This window comes from Channa argus, chromosome 4, assembly GCF_033026475.1.
Source record: "Channa argus isolate prfri chromosome 4, Channa argus male v1.0, whole genome shotgun sequence".
Taxonomy (NCBI): domain Eukaryota; kingdom Metazoa; phylum Chordata; class Actinopteri; order Anabantiformes; family Channidae; genus Channa; species Channa argus.
The window spans coordinates 644839-667155 of record NC_090200.1 but is presented as its reverse complement, the minus strand read 5'-3'; the positions used below and the strand labels follow the sequence as shown (position 1 = coordinate 667155).

Genomic DNA, 22317 nt, shown 5'->3' with positions numbered 1-22317 from the left:
TGTTTTGCTCTTATTTTGAAACCCCAGCTGAGCTGTTTCTTAGATTTTTACAAGACATATCATCTATTCTACTTTGTGGTTTGATAGTAATAAAATCCATTATCAATTACAGGACTTCATTTTGAAACACAAATTAGTGAAAAAGAACAACTATTTTAGTTTGTGGTCTCTTATTTTTTTAAAAATGCTGTAATAATTTGGTTGTATGCCTAAATAATAAGATGCAGTGTGCTCGGCTGTTTTTTTTTTTTAAACCTACATAGCTTTAACACAAATGTAGTCTTTTCTTTCCAAAATAAATGAAACGCTCTTGTGGTTTTGGAGGGAAAATGCATTCAGCTTGGCCTCATAAAGAGACTAGTTGCTCCAGAAACGTGGAATTTAATGTAAATAAAACTGCAGACCCCTTTGTTTTACATCAGGATGGAAAATCTGGTTTTAATTTACGTACGCTGAGCAGGGAATGTAAAGAAAAGACGGGAGTGATTCATGCTGATACTTGTGATCCAGCTAATCTGTGAGTGGGTGTATGTACGTTTTCAGTGCCAACATACATTCAGGTTCATGAGTATTTGGAAAGATGCACAATTTTGATTCTCAGTTGTGTGCACTAGCTAGTTTTGAACCAAAAAACATTTTGTACAACAACTTGTACTAGAAGGAGGGAGGAAGCCGCTCATGATCTGGAGCTACCGCCTGTTATTGTGTGAGCACATACGGCTGCCAAAGGAGCTGGTTCTCTTATATTTACTGGTTATGTGAGCATTGCCAAAAGCAGCAGGATGAATTGTGACGTGTCCAGAGCTACATTTTCTGCTCAGATTCAGCTAAAATTCAGCTTCAAAAGCCACTGGACAGTGTTTCTCTGTGTAGATGGAGGATCACTTGAGTAATAACGTGAAAACTTTAAATTCTACATCTAATCGCTCTTTGGTCACAGCACTACATAATTAGCATGTGTTTACAGAATTACAAAGACTAATGCTGTGTTAATTCTCTAGTAGTATAAGGGTTTGTAAATGCTTAATGACTTGTCAATGAATGTTGGGATCAATGAATTATAGCGTGTGTGTCCTTGGTGTTTATCTAAGGCAAGGTCAGAGGTCACTGGGTTACTCTGAGTGGGTTGTAGCTCCGTCTCTGTGTTTGTGGATCTTTTTATTATTATTATTATTATTCTTTGTTTCTTGTTCTTACGTTTCCCAGATTTTTACTTCTCTTCTTTCTTCTGAACCAAACATTTCACCTCCTCTCTGGTTTGTTTGTGTATAATGGTGTGTGTTGGTGTGTGTTTGTGTCCCCCCACTGAGTACCAATCAGCTTATAGCTCACTAACTGGATAAGACTGGGGGGGCCCCCCCGAGTCTGAAGGAGATTTTATACATTAAAGTCAAAACAACCTCAACACCTTGATTAACGGATAAACTTGTTAATTATTATCATTTCTTAATTAATTAGCAGAACACCTCATTTTAAGCCTCTGTTAAGATTTTGTCAGCAAAACTTAATATATTTTTTGTAACAAAGGATCACTGGGAACAAGTACATTAGCAGATAATTGCTGATTGGGAAGTATCAGAAATTGTAATGCAAACATTACAAGGAATTACAGTAAAAGTCAGACTTTAAGACTTGATTGGTAAAACAAAATGTGTGTTAACTCCAGGATCCACCGCTTTCAGGCAGTTATGCTTTAACCTTTCAACAACGGGGGAGGGAGCGAATCATCAGCATCCCAAACATTAAGACAGGTTGACTCATATTTTAAAGTTAATACATTTTAGAGTAAGCTGCAGTAAATGATGTTACTTTGTTTCCTGTTTCTCTGGTCTGGTCCTGCTTTTGCTCTACTATGGCCTGTGTTTGGCCCCTGTTCTGGCCCAGCGTAGTCCTGGAGCGGTAGTAGACCGTGAGGAGGCCATGTTTTGCCCCAGCAGCCATAGAGAAGGCTAATCTGAGCATCGGGAGGTTAGGATTAGACCGATTTAGGACATCCATACAGTCTCCCAAAAATAATCTGAGGGAGTCCAGAAGATGGGAAACTGATCCCGATTCCCTGCTGGATGCTGACTTTAAAGTAAAGCCATCGCTGTCTGGAAAACTGGAAGGATTTCCTCTGTCTCACTTTGTAAAAATGATGTAAAATATAATTTCAGTTGCAGCACCAGTGTTTGTGAAACATATTTCACTAACAACTTTAAGAGGGTTGTTTAATTGTGAACATTGGTGGTTTCCTTCCTCTCCTTGTTTCCTCTCCTCTGCTTCCCGTTAATCCCATTATCCATTAAAAGATGTCATTGTTGACTCTGATGCAGCGTGGGGTTAGTCTGGACAAGGACGAGTCTAATTATAGGAAATCAACCAGTTCAGTTTCTAATTATTTTTATAACCAAGTTGAACAGAAATAAATGTCAGATTTTACTGATGTTCCTTATGGAATTTTTTATCTTTCAAGTTGTTATTTGTGCACTAACATACATCATAAAATGGTTATAATATACAAGTAATAGTATATAGAATCGTATTCTTATTTTTCAGGTTTTATTAATTAACTGTTACATGGTTAAAATGTAATACTTAAGATTTGTGGTTATCAACGACAGTGTGCAGGGAATTGTATAAAAATGATATAATTTTCACAGATGTTGGAGTGATTACAGCATTAGTTGCTAGAATGAAACCATTATACAAATCATTATTTATTAAATGCTAATATTATATTGTGCATAGATATTGCATTATAGTTTTTTGTTTTCTCAAACTAAGTGAGAAAAATGATGAGAAAATTTATTATGTTTATTAAAGTTTATTATGTTTTTATATCATTGCTGTCCTATGAATTTCCTTTATCCTTATAAATGATATAATATAATATAAATAAAACACAGTGAAAGCAAACACCAGAAAGTGTTGAAATCAAAAAGTATAAATCCGAGATGCTTCACTGTCACCTTTGACCTTTAAATACTTAACGTGACCTTGTGGTGTGCTCAGGTAATCCACTGTGATCAGTCTGATGGTAAGGACCACCTGGCTGATTCCCTGCTTTGTCGGCTCAGACTTGTTCCAGCCGAATTCCGGTTAGATTCCGGTTAGATTCCAGTTTGATCCCATTTGCATTAGCAGTGGCAATAACTGCGCTCACTGGTTGAAATTCCAACCTCGAACATGTCTTGTGTGTGTTTGGTTCAAATTACACTAATATTCTCCTTCATTTTAAGCTTTTAAAGACTAGAAATGAGAAATAATGCACATAGATTCTTGGAATTGTCACCGGTTTTTCAACTTGAGTATTCTGAAAGTGTCGCTCACACTGTTGAATCCTGGGAAATTAACCATTTTGGAACTGTATCAGCCCACAGGTAAGAACGTATCCATCATACCTGCAGTGTCACTAATTTAGAGTTTAATTCGTTTCTTTGAAATTGTCCCAGTATGTAAAATGAAACTCTCTTTTTCAGCCTGTTAGTTTGATTTCCCTTAAGCAAAGCTGACCCGTTGCTCTGCTGCACCAAGTCTGACAGTCATCCACTCCAGCAGCTTAACAAATGGGATTAAAGCAAAGAGAAAAAATCTCCACCGGCAGCAAAGTCCCATCTGCTCACCTGAGAGGGAGCAACGAGCAGCTCAGCCAGACCACGTCAGGACCGTGTCCCACTCTGGAGAATATCCCTCGGTGTCCTTTTTTAACAACTTTCTGACCAATGCAATTCCAACTCATGCATGGGTGACTTTGAGAGATGATGAGCTGAGGTGGTGGAAATAGAAGGCAACAGGTCCAGGGCTGGAGCTTTGGAGGAGTTTTTTTTTTTTCTTCCCCAAGAAATGGCTGGAAAGTGCAGGAGGTTGGTGCTGTGGGCGCTCGGGGCTGTGCTGCTTTCAGGTTGCTTCTTCATGGAAACAGGTTTGTAGGAAGTTTTTATGTTCTTGTTAAAACACACAAAGTTGTGGAAAAGTTAATTCACATCATGTAATGAAGTAAAAGCTGCACTTCACTGATTTATTAGGCCCCCACAAGTGAAAGTCCAACATGCAGGTAAAAGTACAGTATCTTAAGAAGGAGGGGAACAGTTTTCTTAAGTCAAGCTGTGTGAAAGTTTTAAAGGCTAAATGATTCTTCAGTGGAAGACAGTGCGGCAGGGATTAGTTAATTGGTGAACGAATTACTAATTATCCAGCGGAAAACCCAGTGAAGTAGTTTTATAAATCAAATGCTCAAATTCTGCAGTTTCTCCAGTTAGAATGTTCTTATTTTTGATGGTCCCAGCTTCGTTTTTTACTTTTGTTGGCCATACATGATACCACAACTATGAGTATCTCTGAGTTTTGAACAGATACAAAAACATCACCTCAGGATAAATGAAGACATTTTTTTGATATTGTTTGATCTTGACTAAATTATTAATTTACGGACGTTATGATGAGAATTTGAGACGTTACAGCTCTAGTTAAACTAATATTTATGTTAAAAAGCCTGCAAACCATCTATAGTGGTAAAATAAATACACTGTACCTCAATCTTGTACATTTGACCAGTTTTTCCCTAATTTACTTTTGCTTTTGCTGAGTTGTGTTTTTTTTTTTTTTTTATGTCTTGAAGATGCGTCTCATGACTGGAAGGTGGATTTAGAGGAGCCAGTGATGGACTCTGATCAGCTTTCATACAGACAACATTCTGCGCTAACTCGTAGAAAGAGGAATATCTTGTTTCCAAGTGGAGTCAAAGTTTGCACCCAGGAGACGGTGGACCAGGCCATTGACAACCATCTCAGCTACTTTCACCTTAGAGGTTTGTCAGTTTTTAGATTATCTCCCCATCATCTGACTTAATTCACACATTTCTGGATTCACGTTACCCTTCAGGTTGTTTCACAAGTTACCACTTAGAGCATTTCGCTGAGGGTCTTATCCAAACTGACTTACAAGCTTAAAATCCACGTCGGCTGTTATTAAAGGTTGCCGATCCCACAGAGTTTAGGGGTCATGCAGAGCCACACGCCCTGCATAAACATCACCTTCCTAATGAGTTGTTTGGCCTCGAGTTCAAGCTTTAGGATTTTTATCACTTCAGGGCTTGAGCTTGTTGCCAACACTTCGTCTTCTGACTATATGGTCTAACTAACCAAATATCCACCATATACAGTGATAATTGAGTTGTTTTTTCACAGGACGCTTCTTTTAACTCGAAGGTACAGAGACCTTCACTTTAAACTAATGTTTTCTTCTTAACATCTCTGTGGTCGTTTTAGTGTGTCAAGAGACAGTGTGGGAGGCTTTCAAGATCTTCTGGGACCGGCTCCCAGAGCGGGACGAGTACCATGACTGGGTCACCCGCTGCATGGACGGCTCCATCAGTATCAAGGATATTGGCAGCTTCTTCAGCCAATCAGAGGAGCACATCAGCCTCATCAAGAGTGTGAGTGTACCACTGATCTGTAATTATTTTAATGTTATTTCATTATGGATCAGACAGTTTCAATTAATCAATTTACTTGATCAATTCTTAATTATTAATGCAAAATCAGGGCCTTCCCACATTGGATGGTGGTGGTGGTCTGATACACTAACATGTAGTCATTAAGCAAAATAGGAGAATGTCAACAAAATTATGGTGCCACATGTATTAATATACAGTTGTGATATCAGAAAATGCAAACACATGCTGAGCCTTACTCTTCACTAGTATTCTCTCACCATATTAACAGGTATTAATAGGTAGAGCAAGCTATGGTTGTATTTTTGGTCGTCTAAGTTATGAACCTTATGAATGTGTTTCTTTTTTCAGAGAGTTTCTCTGGCTGCTGCAATGAACAGGTCAGTGTACGATAATGTCAAAACTTTTAGAGTCGCGTTTTCTAATATGGAGATGAAAAACACACAGAAAAAATAAAAATAAATCATTTAATGATAAGCGATAATTTCAAAACACCAGCTTCTTTTAAATGTATTTTTCTTTGACTTTTGAGAACTGTTTTATGATACAGTCTCTTCAACATTTCTTGAATTAATTTTTAATAGAAATGCCTAACATAATAATTTCGAGTGAAGGCCTCTGTGGTTGTGTATTGACACTTGTGCTGTGTTTCATCACCCCCTCCCCCGCAGCGTGCCCGTCACCTCAGGCACACCTCCATGCAGGTAGGCCTGCAGACACCAAACACCACCCACAGAGCCGGGCTAGAGTCAGTTCATTAAGAAACCCAGCAGAACAGAGAAGAGAAATCTTTAGGTTTTCACATATGCTGACCAGTGCCTTTAAACACACTTTTAAATGATAAGACGATATGGTAGATATGCCGTATATAGAGGCCTATGTGTATATCAAGCTGAATCACACTAAATTGAAGAGTTTTAATGAGTCCATCCGAGAAACGGCCTAATGCTCAGCCAGGAAATGTCTTGTTTTTGTGTTTGTGTGTCAGATGCTGTTTGTTGTTTCTTTCTTTGACTTGTTGCACGTTTTACACTCATGTGGTTTCTGTTAAATCTCACTGTAAAAATGCCTCAGTCCATCTATGTTTTAATGAACTTCGATGAGAAGGCCAACTATTTTAAGGTTTCACAGATGTTTTGTGTGCGTTGTGAACTGATTGGGACTTGTTTGTTCTCTTGGACTCTTATTCTTTAGCTTTAGCAGAAGATAATTCTGCCATCAATCATAACCAACAACTGCTAGCTTTGTTAGGTTGTTTATTGGTTTATACTGGTTTCTAAGTGGTCACCTGTTTCTTCTTCTGTCACCTGCAGCTCTGAAAAAACACACGTTCAGACTGGACAATCAGTGACGGATTCTCTACCAGGTAAACACACAAGTCTTTTCTCAATAAACTGAATAATCCAGGATACAGTATAAAAAGTCCATCATAGTTTCTACAAATCCAACTAATAGTCTTAACCCTGAAAACCTAAACGTTATGGTTATAAAGAGCTGCATAAGAAGAAAGCAAGGAGAATTAAGATCCTCAGAACTGAGAAGCTGAAATACTGAAATATTTGATGTTTTTGTTTGGAATTTGATATTTTCAAAAGCAAAAGAATAAATAAAAGAATATAAACAAAGGAAACATTTACTATTATGTCTTTATATTTGAAGGCCGTCAGGAAGCATGTTTTTTTTTTAGCACAGAGTATTTTAACGCAAATCTCTTGTTGGCCGTGCTCTTATTGTGAAATTCACACACAGGATTTTGCAAAACACGTCATTTTGATATCTTAAGAGTTTTATTAGTTTGCACTGTGCAGTCAAAATATTTTTTATTACAAAAAGTGTAAATATTACGTTCGTAGGCTTCAGTGAAGCTGTTTCTTCAAGGGACTTGGGAGAACAGGTGGTTACTAGCGTGTTATTGGCGACTCCCTGATGATGCGCTGAAAGTCTTTCGTGACCTTGCAATGGATGACGACCCAGAGAAATGCATACAGAGACCAGTACAATTCTGTCAACAGCTCCAGTCTGTCACCTTAGACCCCAATCTGCATTGTTGTGAGGGAGGAATGGGTGTAGGAGGCTGATTGCCATCATAAGCTCTGCTCTCAGAATAGATCACTAAGCCTATTTACGGGCAGTAGTCTGGTCAATGGAAGGAGGCTGAGCAGAGGACCAACAGAGATCTACAACTGTCAGGGTTAGTGAGATCACGGGGTGGGGGAGTTGGGTTTGTAGAGGTATTGTAGTTGTGTTAGTATGAACCTGAAAACAAGGTCCTGGCTCTTTCAATCAGCTTTTTTGGAAGTCCTCCTGCTTCACCCTACAACAAAATTAAAAGCAGAACTAAAAAACATGTTCGTTGATATTTTTGGCACAGACATTCACAGTCCCATGAGTCTGATGGCTTTAGAGTATTTATTATTTTCCAAAACACACAAAATATGTTGTTCGGGGGCTGCAGGTTTCAGTCATATGTCATTTTAACCAGCCACGGAGATGGTTGTCTTTCTCTATAGGGATCCCTCTGGCTCATTGCCAGTGTAGTATTGAGTAAGAAGTCCTGTTAGCTAACATTACACAGCTGTACAGTTCACAGTGGAGATAAAGACATATCTCATATACATATACAGTATGTTACACCCTTTAACAAACAGTGAGCTATGGACTTTTCTTTCTAAATAATCTGAAAAGCCTGAGCTGATGTTCCAAATGTAAACTCCCTGATTTCCAGGTGTAGATTTTAGAAAGAATTTCCACTTTACATTACATTTGCCAGACATGATAGATCTGCACGTGCTCAGTCTTTCTGGTGCTCAGACCGTTTGGGATTAAGATTATGTCCCTAGAACGAGCCATGGAAATTACAGCTTGCTCTAGGGCCTGGGATCTTAGGGATCTGTTCATTAGTATAGGAGTTCGAATTCTGAAAAGAAATGTCGGCAAAAGTGCAGCAAAAAATTTTTATTTGTGTTTTGTCAATGAGAAAAAAAGTCAAAAAGCATTAATTTCATTTATTTTCCATGGCTTCTCCCATGGGCAACTTCAGTGATTAAAGCTTAAGGCAGGTCCATTACTTTCCATTATCCTCATTTTTTCATTCTTTCTGTTTTCTTCATTTTACAGTGGAAGATGTTATCATCATCAGATCAGAGACAATTGCAACCAATCAAGATGACCTTTTGGGTGGCTATGAGGCCACTGCTTGGACACCTCCGCTCTCTGCAGCTGAAGGATCCATTCCCGAGGCTCCTGCAACAACTCTGATCAATATTCCTGTGGGGTTAACCTCTCAGTCTGCTGTTGCTATTGTGCCAGGAAGCACTGAAGATCACCAGGAGACTAAAGGGGTCATTGCTTCAGAAAGTCCATCACTGGTCATTATAGACACTGAGATTCCTACAATGTCTGAAGAAGTAGCTGTTGATGACATCCCTAGGGACACTTCGGAGGTTTCCACAGAGGTTGCTGCTGCTGGTACTTACAAGCCTTTTGGTGGGAAACTGGAGGAAGACAAAACTGTCCCAGATATAACAGAGAATGATACTGTAGAGGAAGATGACAAGCAAAACGGTAGCACTCCTGAAGATGTTGACCTAACTCATTCAGGGGTGATTGAAGAAGTTACCCCAAAAGGTGAAGAGCCACCTTCAGAGGCTGTGGCTCAAGAGGTCCTCGCTGAAGCTACTGTTGTTGTTCTTACAAAGCCCACTATAACGCCAACTACAGAAACGGTCACAGTGAAAGAATTAAGCCAGGAAATATCTCCAGAACCTGGTCTCAAGGCTGAAACAGAAGTTGTGAAGGAGGAAATGCCAGAAACAATTGTACATGTCATTGTGGACCCAGAAGTTAAAGAGGTTCCAGAGAATTCCTTGACTGACATGGAACCCACTCAGGATTTACCAGAAATATTGAGTGAAATGCTACCAGAAGAACCTGATGCAGTTAAAGATCCTGAGCGTGACCTACAAAATCCACCAATAGAACGCCTTCCAGAGGGTGCCGCAGAAGTTTCAGAAGTAGATAAAATAAATGTGACTCTTGATCAAGAATCTTTATTGGACTTAAAAGTTCCATCCAAGATCTCTATTCCAACAACAACAGATATGACAAAAGTAGATGTTAGTGAACCTGAACAACCTGAAGAGAAGCCATCTGTAATTTCCGAGGTTACTTCTGAGCCTCTTATAGTGATCTCTCATGATGATAAGGAAGAAGACACCACTCATGTAACTGAGCAGGTACTACCAACTACTACAGCAATAGGAATAGAGGCAACAGAGGAAAACACCACTAAGAAAACTATCAAAGAGGAGATTGTAAAAGAAACCTCTTCTGGCTCGCCAGAAGAGGTCAAAGTAGAAGACAAACATAAAGCCACGGAGGTTTTTGAAGAAGAGATTGTTGAAACTCCTTTTGGCACGGAGTCTCCTCAGCTGATAACAAAAGAGACAAGTGAGGTCATTAAAACTGTTGTCAATGTCACAGCCAAAGAGGTTGTAGAAGTTCAAACTGAAAATCTCATACATCATGTAATATTAGAGGCAGCGGAAGCAACAGCTGCCACAGAGGAGACATTAGAATCTCCAGCAGAGGTCCCAGTAAAGTACGTTGAACTGGTAAAGATAGAAGAAAGAGAGAGGGTAACAATTGTGCCTCCAGGAGAACCAATTGAAGGATCCCCTCATGTTCCTGTAGAAGGTATCGAGGAAGAAAAAGAAGTAATGGAAACCACAGTGACAGAACCAGTAGAAACATTACAAAAACAAGAACCTGTAGAAATAGCTGATCTTAAAGAAGTGGAAACTTTAGTGGTTGCCAAAGACACAACGGAGGAGACCAAACCCATAGGAGAACCGGCAAAAGATGTGGAACTTGTAAAAGACATTGGAAAAGAGGCCACAGAAGAACCAGAACTTGTAGAAGATGTTATCAAACCTACATCAGAACCAGCACAAGAAGGAAAACTTGTGGAACAAAAAGAACCCACACAAGGACCAAAAACTGCTGAGGCCTCTGAGGAGATAAAAGAAACAGAAGTGGGTTTGGGAGAACCAGGGGCAGAAGAAATCCAACCAGAAGTTAAAGTAGATGTTGTCTTGGAGACAATTGATGAAACTCCTTCAGATTCTGATGAAGAGATCACTCAGGTTGTTGTTGTTGTTCCGGAAGAAACAGAGGGCTTGTTGCCTGAGAGTGAAATAAGGGAAACACCTAAACCAGAAATAATGGTGAAAGTTCCAGAAGACTCTGGGCTTCAAGTGCCTTTGGATAAAACAAAGGAGAGTACAACCCAGGTGGTTAAGCCTTTCAGTGAAGTCCCAGGACATGAACACATTCCAGACACTGAAGGAGCTACTGCCCCAGAGGCTACAAGTGAATCACCTCAACAAGTTGTGACTCATGCTCCTCCAGGGAGGATTTCAGAGGTAGAAAGTCCTGAAGAGGTCACCCCAGAGTCCCCTGTACAATTTGCCACAAGTGAAGACAGCAACCAGTTTACTCCTCCAGAGGTTGTACCAGAGACAGAGGGTGCCCCACATGAAGACAGCCCCCAGATTCTTCCATCAGAGGTTTCCCTATTGGAAGTTGAGCATATTTCCCAAGAAGATGCAGGGGAAATAATAGAGGGGACGCCTGCTACATCACCTGAGTCCTCACAAGATGTCCCCTCAGAAGTCACTTCAGAGAGTGTCCAGGGTACTGCCACTGAAGATGCCACTCCCAGTACCTCTTTGAAAGTAAAGGATGTTGTTGAGTACAACAATGGGAACTTCCCTGATCTAACGGAGATGCCTCATGACTTACATGTCAACTTACTTGAGAACAATGGCTTTGGGCTGGAAGACGAGGAGGAGAACTCTGTAAGAAAACATAGATTGATTGACACTTTGCTGATAGTAGAAGTACATGTGTACCAATGTTATAACTGTGCACGATTACATGACCCTTAACATTTAGATTGGTAACGAGATAGCTGACAACTTGTTGCGGCCCCCAAAGCCTCTGAAGGACCAGGTGGTGGAGCTGAGCATCAAGCTTCGAGGGGAAACCTACAACGATGCTCTAAGAGACCCCAGCAGCTTCCACTACCAGCAGCTGGCCAGACACTTCACACGCAGGGTAAGGACATTGTACACGGTCTGTGCTTTATGAATGTGATGGTATTTAGCCCAAACTGTCAATGTTCCAGAAAGTCTGATGTTGGAGTCTTTGGATATTAATGCAACCCTTTGTAAAGCCTCAGCATTACCACAACTTTGTTTCTCTAGTTGTGCTACGCAGAGAAACTTTACAACTTCTTAATTTGTATTTAATGGCTCTAAACCTCATGTTAAACCGATTATCATAAATAATGGACAACATGACACTCCACACACTGTTTGTTGTTATTGTGGAACTTAGCGTACTGTACTTTTTCAGTATGACCCACACTGTTGTCGTCATCTCATTTTAGAGAAAAAGATGAGTGTATTGGGTTGTGGTTGGTTTACCAGCCAGTTTTTGTGATCTATGTGGTTCCTGCCCTCACCTCTTCCTGTCATTTCTCCAGAATGCACACTCTTTACCAATTTGACTTGCTTTGTGGTTTTACTACAGACTTGCAGACTCAGGAGTTTGGCTCTGCTTTAAAGGCCCCTCCTGTTTTTCACGCATTAAGGATTTTCACGCTTTTGAGCTCAGTTTTCTCTGTGCTGCCAGCGATCGGCCATACGAGCCGCAGAGGCCGAAACAGAGCTGGAAACCCTCAGAGGACATCGAGTATATGAGCAGTGACTCACTTGGAGTTGGTGGAAAAACAAGCCCTGCCAGGAAAGCAGAGCGTGCTGGTGGATTCCTGCACCTCTGGGAGGTTTTCAAGTTTAGTGACGCGGGAAGCCAGTTTATGGTTTAAATATCAGGGTCAGGTCATTAACGAGAGAATATTGAGTGGATAACAGGCCTAATAGCAACAGCAGGAGTTTGACTGCAGCAAAGAAACAGAGTAAAGGCAGTGGGGTGCAACCATGGGTCACTGAGACCTGAATATGCCGGTTTTTATTCTAAACAAGACTTCTGCTTTAGATTTCATAAACACAACTATATTGGAGGCAAATCCAAACTAGTTGTTATTGTGATGTCTTAATGTTCTTATATAATTTGCTTTAATCAGAAGTTTGTACAACTGTATGCACTGTACATTTTACAATCTTTTATAAATGACTTTTATAAATATCTTAACACATATTAAATCAACTGTCAAGGAATTTGGTGCTTCATGGTTTTCAGACAAAGAATCACACAGATGTTTGTGTTTCTGTAGTTTCTCTTTCTTTCGCTTTTGATTTAAACTCTATCATACATCACTGAATCCGTGGAAGCGGTTTGATGCTAATCTCAAACACTGTAAAAGTAGAAATGCAGGAGAAGCTAAGGAGATCATTGGCTGTGTAGGCTCATTGTGGGGCAGACTGCTGAGTCTTGGTTCGTCTGCATGTTGCTCAGAATGAAAGCATGATGATTTATTGGTAGATTTAAGAAAATGAAAGTGGTTTTATTGTGTCATAACAGCTGATCTGTTAAAACTGGACTAAACTTTGTTGAATCATTTTGTAGATTATAACGTTTATTGAGTATAGTTAAAAATGCTGCATTCATTAAAACCTTTCTTCTCTTGTTCTTCCAGATCGAAGATGCATTTGAGAGGTTACCAGGCTTCAAGAATGTCCAGGTTGTTGAATTCAGGTACAGTTTCATTTGAAAGGATCATCCCCTGCTATTGTGTGTGTGCATGTGTGATGCACACTGATTCAAATATTTATCCTTAGAAATGCTTCTACTTTAAAAACTCAAAAAGTGATGGAATCTACAAATACTTTGAGCTGAGAGACAGTTTTTTGATGTCCTGTTGCCAACATACTGTTAAATGTTCAAATACACATTTTAATTCGCACACCAGTACATAATACTCATAATAATAAGGTTTTATTACTGTTTTCAGGCCACAGAAGGACTTGGAGCGGTGAGTTTCACAATCTTCATCTTGTTTTTAGATGTAGTTTCATTAAAAAAATAACAGGAAACTAGTCTTGTTAATTCTTAGTTTGTTGCTCTGCAGCTTCTGGGAACATCTATTCCCATTTCTATGAGCTCGAGATGCAAAACATTATGGTGATTTATTTTATTTTATTTTTTTTCACTTTAGTTAATGGAAGTCTAATGAAAATGTTGTCTCTTATAATGTGCTTGGACACTTTATTTTCTTAATAAGGCAGTGTACCTGTTAAAAGTGTCTTGGTTCTACTACCTCTTCTCAAAGCTTGATATAATTAAACTGACCACTACTTTAGACCCTTAGCACCTGATTGTTGCAGTGTGGCTCATGATTTACATTTCTTGATGGATATAATTGTATGTGATGTTAATCACAAGAAACCTATAAACTCACTTAGAAATTCAGGAAATAAAAGACATGTCCTACATTTGACACACTTTGCATCCATAGGTACTGCAGATACAAATTGCTCCAGATTATTTAGCTGCCTTGAATTGGGACAAATGGTCAAAAATGGGTTTCATATTTTAACTCTTCATGTTGCTCTAGAAATATATTTTTGTTTATGTTTTTTCCCAGGACACTGACCTCTGTCCATTTGTGGACTGATATGAACTGTGTGTTTTAAATCAGTGGACAGACAGACAAGTCTTTGATAAGTCAAACAGTAGAAATGTGAATCTCTTGACTTCCCTGTCTCCTGGTTGTGTCTACATACCGTCTCCCCCCTGAAAGCCCCTTTCACCTGCTTGTCACAGTAAATAACGGCTCTGCTGCCACTCTGCTCTAATTTCCACTTAATGTCCTTAACAATAGTCAATCAGCTCTTAAGTGGGATAAGTCCCTTGCTGCTCGGCGGCCACCTGCAGCTGTTGCAGGATTACTCTTAAAGGTTTACGGTAGGCTTGCTGTCCTCCCCCACCTCCCCTCTCTATCAAGGAAAGTCCGTGTCCCCCTCCACTGCACAGACAACTTCGCTTTGTGCGCTCAGATAGGCCGTTAAACTCGCCTGAACTCTACCGCGTCACAAAAGTCAAGCGTAAAGGATAAAGCAGCGATGTGACGTGCAGAAAGGTGATACGGTTGTAAAAGTTGTCAGGTTCTGTTTTTTTTTCCTTAACACTCACCACAAAAATGAATCTCAAAGTGAAGGATTGAGGTCAGACGAGGCAAAAAAGGATGAACAGATGTTAGATTGTAAGGTTTGTCATTCTCAGCAGTCAGCAGTGAGTTTAGAAAGGATGTTAATGTACATAATAAATTAGGTCATAGGCATCAAAGTCAAATTAGGTCAAGCTGCGTCAATAGTATTTACATTTTTACATGTTCATTTAGAACTGTTACACTACATGACAACATCACTTTGAAAAGACAACAACTGGGTTTGTCCTCCTGTGTCTCAGTGGTTTGGTGGTACTGGTCCACTACACCATCACCCTGGAGCTGGACAGTGGGGGCATGACCAACGACACGCTGGACTTCATTTCTCTGCAGAACAACCTGGTGGAGAAGAATTACCCCGGAGCTGCCGAGCAGCCCACTGTCGTCTACACCATCACTGACTTCCGCAACTACATCACCGAGGCGCTGCACAAGGACAACTTCATGACCAACAGCAGCCTGGAGACCCAGGCCGACCCACTGCTGCTGGAGAACGGTACAGCGCAGCTGATGCACTACACTACGCCACAATATGTTTCCATCCAGTCGCAAATGTGGTGGTTTGCGCGTCTTTTTTGCACGGATCATTTGAAAGCCAAGTTATTTGTCATGCTACATTACATATAGTCTTTTGACCCAACAACTAAAAATATTATTATTATTTCATAAAAACAATTTTTTTGCAGCTGAGAACTTGTTGCCTGTTGTGAAACCTACCAGTCGACCGGCTGATACCTACGACAATATGGTGAGTGATACTCAAACATACAGCGTTAATCTGTTGTCTTATCATATCACAAACAGAACAATCCTGTGGTAATAATAAAAACCAGGAAGCTGCAGGATTGCTGTGTAATAAAGTTGATACTGGTTTTGAAATCTATAATGCAAAAACTACAATAAAAATAAAATGCAGTAAATCAACAAACTGTTCCCGTCTTTGAATGTTATTTTAGGATAATGTCCTGGCTGCAGAGAAGCCTCCTGATGCTCCGAGCCATGAGGTGGACAGCAGCAACGTTTTCCTGAAGGATGACTTCCTGTTCGACCCCTTTGACACGTGGAGAGGTCCTCAGAGTGAGGTGGCAAGCGAGAACGATGTCTTCATGTTAGATGAGAGCACGGCTCCTCCACCGCTTCCTGGGTTTCCTGAAAAGACCTTGGAGCTGGAGCCGACACAAGACAGTGAGTAAAAAGTGTCAGGAAATGTTGTATGGAGCAGTTACCAGCTGTCTGACTGTTGTACATTTATTTACCAGTTAAATCAAAATGCAGGGAATTCAGACCCTGAGTTACTTGTAGTTTAACTGGTATTAAGTCTGCATTTAACAATGGGGAACAGTCATTTAGCCTGTCAACCACATAGTCAACAGAGGGACACAGCTCATATAGGATTTTCAGATATTTCAAAGATAACAATTTGCATAAAAAATAACACTTTATCATACCTCATGGCCTCTTCTTTTAACAACTGTCTGTAAATACCTGGGAAGTGAGGGGACCAGTTGCTGGAGTTTAGCAGAGGATTTTTTGTTTTATGATGTTTGTTTTATTAGTCAAATGCTTTCTATTGGTGAAAGGTCTGGACTGCAGGCAGGTCAGTTCAGCACCCGGACTCTTCTCCTGTCAAGTTGTGCTGTTTTGATGGATGCAGTATGTGGTTTAGCATCTTCTTGCTGAAATATGCAAGTCCTTCCCTGAAAGAGACGTTGTCTGGATGGAAGCATATGTTGCTCTAAAACCTTTATGTACTTTTCAGCATTGATGGAGTCTTTCCAGATGTGTAAGCTGCCCACAGCATAGGCACTAATTCACCTCCATACCATCAGAGATGCAGGCTTTTGAACTGTCCGCTGATAATAAGCTGGATGGTCCCTCTCCTCTAGTCCAAAGGACACTGTGTCCATGTTTTCCAAAAAGAATTTTGATTCCTCTGACCACAGAACAGTTTTCAATTTTGCCTCAGACCATTTGAATTGAGCTTTGGCCCAGTGTTCATATATGGCTTCTTCTTTGCATGATTCAGCTTTTACTTGCATTTGTGGACCATAGCTGTTTTTAATGCAGTGCCACCTGAGGGTCCAAAGATCACATGCATCCAGTTTTGACCTTTGGCCTTGTCCCTTGTGCACAGAGATTCCTCCTGATTCTCTGGATCTTTTGATGATATCATATACTGTATATGGTTTGATCTTCAAAGTCTTCACAATTTTATGTTGAGGATTATTTTTCTGAAATTGTTTCTGTGCCTCTCTGAAATGCTCCTTTTATATCCAGTCAAGTTACTGACTTGTTGCCAATTAACCTCATTAGTTGTCAAATTCTCCTCCATTTGTTTTTCATTTGTGGCAATTACTTTTCCAGCCTTTTGTTGCCCCGTTCCAACTTTTGATGCTGCCATCAAAATCTAAATTAGCTAATTTATTTTTTTATTTAAAAAAAAATTATAAAATGTTTCAGTTGAGCATCTGATATATTGTTTATGTTCTATTTTTAATAAAATATGGGTTGATGAGATTTGCAAATCATTGCATTCTGTTTTGTTTTTTAAATTTTACACATCATCCCAACTTTTTTAGAATTGGGGTTGTAACAGGATTCTAGGTGGCTTTAATTCCACTGAACCCATTTAAACCTAACTCTATCAGGTTTTCTCACTTGAATGGGAGTAAAATTCTGTAACCTTTTACTTTCCATCAGAGCTTTGAAGAGGGATCCTGACCATAAACCTCTCCATGTGTTTTTCTGGTTTACAGATAATGGAAACATTGAAGATGAGGGATTTCTTGTCAGTAATGCTGCTGGTCCTGGAGATGAAAACCCCAGAGGGGACCATGCAATTGGTCCTGGAGGCTCTTCTACTACTTTCCCAGTAAAACCTCAGACAGGCTCTGAGGTCACGCTGGATGATGGATCTGGCTCTGGTTTCTCTGGAGATAGCCAGGGAGTTGATCTCTGGTCCTGGCAGGCAGTGATGACATCTGGTGGGACCAGTATTTACAACAAAATGGACAGCAGCCTGGAGGTGCTACCGCCACCTGACCTAGAGGAGACTGGGGATGAAGATGAAGAGGGGGTTTTTGTTGAGTCACCAACAACAGCAAAGGAGGATTTGGTTGCAAAGGGAGTAGAATTCACAGTTGCTCCCTTGTTGCAGACAACAACTGTTCCTGCTTCTGATGAATCAGTGCCAGATGGGGGCATTAAGGACACTTTTCTCGATAAAGTCCTGGTAACACCACACATTAGCACTGGGTCACAGTACTCATCCACAACAGAAGCTCCTGTATTCTCCCCTGTAGGAACCTTGAATGTTGAATTTTCACTTCAAACAGTCGAAGCATCTAGCATATACAATGAGTACTTTTTAACTAAGCCACATACGATTTCAGGGCCAGTCACAAATTCTCCTGAACTTGAGCCTTGGACTCATGAGACTCCTGTTATTGTAGGCCCAACGGATACTGCAGTCAAGCAAAAAATTACAGTAGCTACTGCAGCAGAGTTAGAGCTTCCTGTGGCTACCACTGGATCTCAATCAGAAGAAAACGTGCCTAAAAAGGTGGAGGATGAAGTTGTTGTTGCACCTGAAGTTCTTGTCTCTGATACGCATGTTCCCAAAACAGAAAACCCACCTAAACTTGTAGAAATCCAGAGAGTCCCAGATAAAGAGTCTGGCTTTGATGCAGTCACTAAAAAGCCGCTAGAAGTCCAGGAATCCACAGAAAAGCCCAAACTACTACTACCAAAATCTGAAGGCCACGGAGAGGTTGAGATTTTAGAAGAACAACACATTGATGGAGCTGTTCCCACAGCAGCGACACCAATGGAGGTTGAAGCCTTAGATAAAGACCTTATTTTGGATGAAGTCCTGGTTGTCACCACAACAACTGCCATCTCAGTCCCAACTTCATCTGTAAGTTCAGACCACAGCAGCAGCATTGCACACTCACCTGAGAAGGACTCCCCATTTACTCGAGTGTCTGATTCTGCACCAGAGGATGAGGAACCAGTTCACCAGGACCACCCAAACCATGAAGATGTTGACAGTACTGCATCTTCCGATGTTCCTCAGTCCACACTGTCAGTGGTGGTTGCCAATAAGACAGAAAGTACTCCTGTGGATGCCACAAAAAGATCACCCGGTTCTTCAGCAGAAGAAAAAGGCTTGGTAATTAGCTTGACAGATACTTCAGACAACAAGGTAGATACAGAAATCCTTCAGACAAGTGCTTCCTCACTTCAGGTAGTCAAAGAGAGCACACCTACTATCAGTGTCCAAACTTTCAAGCATGGGTTCTCAGACACACCGAAGATTGATGTGAGCTTCAATGTGTTCAGTGTGGCGACTGAAGGTGACAGCAGCGGCTTCTCTAGCGGCTCTCAGGGGTCAGAACTGGATGCCATTGCATTACCAACCCGGCCAGGCAGAGCGCTGACAGTTTTCTTTAGCCTGAGGGTGACCAACATGGCATTCTCCATGGACCTCTTCAACAAAAGCTCCCCCGAGTACAAGGCCCTGGAGCAACGGTTCCTAGAACTGGTAGGAACCCAAAGAATCTCAACTCATCAGATACTGTTTTTGTTGTAATATGTATGGATCTACACATACTGATATCTTCGTTTTCTCCTTATAGCTGGTCCCCTACCTGCAGTCCAATCTGAACAACTTCCAGAACCTGGAAATCCTCAACTTCAGGAATGGCAGCATTGTGGTGAACAGTAGGATGAGGTTTGGCAAGCCAGTTCCCAGTGGCGTCACAAATGTTGTCTACCTGATCCTGGAGGACTTTGCAAACACTGCCTACCAGACCATGAACCTGGCCATCGACAAATACTCCCTCGATGTTGAATCAGGTACGGCTGAAGTTACACCTGAACATGTTAATGAGGCCACATGCCTGGTAGGGTGCCATTCAAATATTTGAGGGTGACTGACTCCTCAATTTTGGTCTAATATTCGACTAGTTTCTCATACGAATCTACAAATTTAGACAACTCGATAGAATTATGCTTCATTTTTCTCTATGTAAGCCAAAAATCCAAGGCAAGATTCCAGAAATTTCCAAAATGCCCAGATCATCTAAGCACCGAGTCAGAGCTGAAGTTGGTACCAAAGTGAACTGAAAAACCTGCCATATCATAGGTGCAATATGATCTCAACCGCCTTCTAATGCAGTTAACAGGTTCATTGGTTTTGATTTAACTTCTCTAATAATGTCTAATGATGCATTTCATATGTCACTGGTTCAGTCGCATCTCATCAGCTCTGACACTGGAACTCATGTCAGGACGCATGTAATACCTGGGATAATCTGTCTGAGACAAACGTGAGCAGAAGCAGCAGCACTCTCCCTGATGAATCAACATTATGGCTGCTGTCTGTCCCTTGGCTTACTCGTACTTTGACTGGTGTCATTTAGATGCAGCTAAAGTGGAAAGCGTGACACCCTTAAATCTCATTGAAACAATGCTGTGTTGTCCATGCATTTGATTTGCCAAAGCTTAACCATGATTACAAAAAAAAACACCAACAATAAGTAGCTCTAACATCTCTAACATGAACAATTTAATTCACTATGAAATGTGTGAACTGAACATTTCACATATGTACTGGACATTGATATATTGTCGTCTTAGCAGCAGGATCGTTATAAAATCGTGCTGTTAGTTCCTCCAGTGCGTCCGTCTCTCCTGAGCAACAGCTCTTTAATCTGTCTGAGCCAGTCAGAGCCGCCCCTGACAGCCTGATAACCCTAATCTACAGCAGTGAGTCAGTGTAGTCAGGACTCGCTGTGAACATGATAATCAGTTTACTCCTCATCTTCACTGCAATCTGCACTAATGTTTTCCATTGCACAAGCACATAATCAGCCATATTGAGATGGTGGGTCTATCACCACAAAAAGTCGGCCCAAAATCATTCTAAAAGATATTTCCTAATGCTAAGAACGATATTTAGATTTTGTTGTGTTTTATGTGAAGCCTCCGGATTCTTTGGAACCGTATCCAGTTAGCAAGACACTGCAGAGTGATAACTTTACTAATCTGCAGGAGAAAAACAGCTTTAGTTCTCTGACACAACAACGAGAAACAGTGGAAAAGCTGGAAAAGCTTTTAAGGCTTAAAATAAGTTGCTCCCTGATTTTGTGAGGACATTAAAATGTTTTTAAAATGTTGCTGTTTCCTCTAAGGTGACAGAGCGGATCCCTGTAAGTTCCAGGCGTGTAACGAGTTTTCCAGGTGTATGGTGAACCAGTGGTCAGGCGAGGCCGAGTGCGTTTGTGACGCCGGGTATCTGAGCGTGGATGGGCTGCCGTGTCAGAGCATCTGCGAGGTGCAGGACGACTTCTGCCTCAACGATGGAAAATGCGATATCATCTCTGGCAAAGGTGCCATCTGCAGGTCGGAGAAGGTTTTGAAGTCCTGATGCTTGATAATGAACACTGATTTTTGGCCTGACATCAAAGGCTGAATTAGGGGCCTTAGGGGACACATTTCTGTTCTGCTTTTATTTTCGGGTTCAGGTGTCGAGTAGGAGAGAACTGGTGGTACCGTGGCGAGCACTGTGAGGAATATGTTTCTGAGCCGCTGGTGGTGGGGATCGCCATCGCCTCGGTGGCTGGTTTCCTCATGGTGGCAGCCGGTATCATTTTCTTCCTGGCAAGGACGCTGCGGGACCAATACGACGGGGAGGACACAGAGGACCCACTGAGGTGATTTGTTTTTTTTAATTCCTGTGTGTTCTTCGATTGGCCTGTGCCCTGTTGAGTTTGAAGACTCGTTTAACTGATCCCTCTTTCAGGCGAGGTGACAGTGTACCAACATTGGAGCGCGCCACCAAATTCAACCCCATGTTTGAGAGCGATCCAGTCACCGCCCAGTACTACCGTCGATATGAAGACAACATGCCCCAGTACTATGGCCGCCGAGACCCAGACGCTCCCCAGTACAGCAGCTCTGTTGGTGTTGACGCCTCCAAAGACATGAGCAGCGAAGAGCTGCGACACATCTACCAGAACACCACACTCACTAAAGAGGTGATAAAACTGTTCCGTGTATTTGAAGACATCTGCAGTTTTTAAATCCTGTAAAATGCAGCTAGAAACTAGAACCTGGAAGATCACAGACCTTTATCTTGCTGGCAGTGTTCAGGTATTGAAAGAAAATGACATGGTGGTGCAACTTGGTCAAACTATGTGTCGTATGAGTCTGAGAGCTTTGGCTTTTGTTTCTGAAACCACAGGGACTGTTTAGTAAGATCAGTCCAAGTCTTTGGAAAGTGAAGACTTGATGTTGACAATGTTTTGACTAAGTCCCTGCAGGAGGTTTGTACTATGCTGGCAAGTATTTTTACCTGTGGGATCTTCTTCACCTCAGTCTAGACCTTGTTCAGTGCGACTGTTACATAAACATGTTTTCCCTGTGCAGGAGATCCAGGAGCGTGTCAGGATAATCGAACTGTGTGCCAGGGATCAACACTTCGCAGACTTTGTGCGACAGACTCAAGTGTGAGTGATTTAAAGTGTTTGGAAACCTAAAAACAAGGTTTACACATTTCATGTGGAGTAATAGGACTGTTTGTTCCTAATCACTAAACCTGTATTATTTTAATCTAATAGGAACTGTTGGTGGTTTCTATCACACAAAACTGCAGTTGTTGCAAATGGAAAAGTTGTGATAATAATTCCAC

At 41.0% G+C, this 22317-nt stretch overlaps 1 protein-coding gene across 8 annotated transcripts in view; it reads left to right on the top strand.

Moving 5' to 3' along the window:
* The first annotated feature begins 2961 nt into the window (after positions 1-2961).
* LOC137125451 (A-kinase anchor protein 12-like) overlaps positions 2962-22317 on the top strand; it is a 31236-nt gene continuing 11880 nt past the window's right edge. For 6 of the 8 annotated variants that reach the window (XM_067500923.1, XM_067500917.1, XM_067500922.1 and 3 more), the window contains exons 1-19: positions 2962-3904; positions 4601-4789; positions 5250-5416; positions 5786-5814; positions 6106-6138; positions 6748-6800; positions 8552-11292; positions 11390-11551; positions 13095-13153; positions 13410-13430; positions 14867-15120; positions 15311-15372; positions 15581-15809; positions 17381-19167; positions 19262-19481; positions 20819-21029; positions 21152-21340; positions 21430-21664; positions 22056-22135. In XM_067500923.1, coding sequence (XP_067357024.1) covers positions 3826-3904; positions 4601-4789; positions 5250-5416; positions 5786-5814; positions 6106-6138; positions 6748-6800; positions 8552-11292; positions 11390-11551; positions 13095-13153; positions 13410-13430; positions 14867-15120; positions 15311-15372; positions 15581-15809; positions 17381-19167; positions 19262-19481; positions 20819-21029; positions 21152-21340; positions 21430-21664; positions 22056-22135 — 6800 coding nt within the window. In that variant the 5' untranslated portion in view covers positions 2962-3825. The remainder of the gene's footprint in view (positions 3905-4600; positions 4790-5249; positions 5417-5785; positions 5815-6105; positions 6139-6747; positions 6801-8551; positions 11293-11389; positions 11552-13094; positions 13154-13409; positions 13431-14866; positions 15121-15310; positions 15373-15580; positions 15810-17380; positions 19168-19261; positions 19482-20818; positions 21030-21151; positions 21341-21429; positions 21665-22055; positions 22136-22317) is intronic. The other 2 variants (XM_067500919.1, XM_067500924.1) reach the window with 2 other exon arrangements.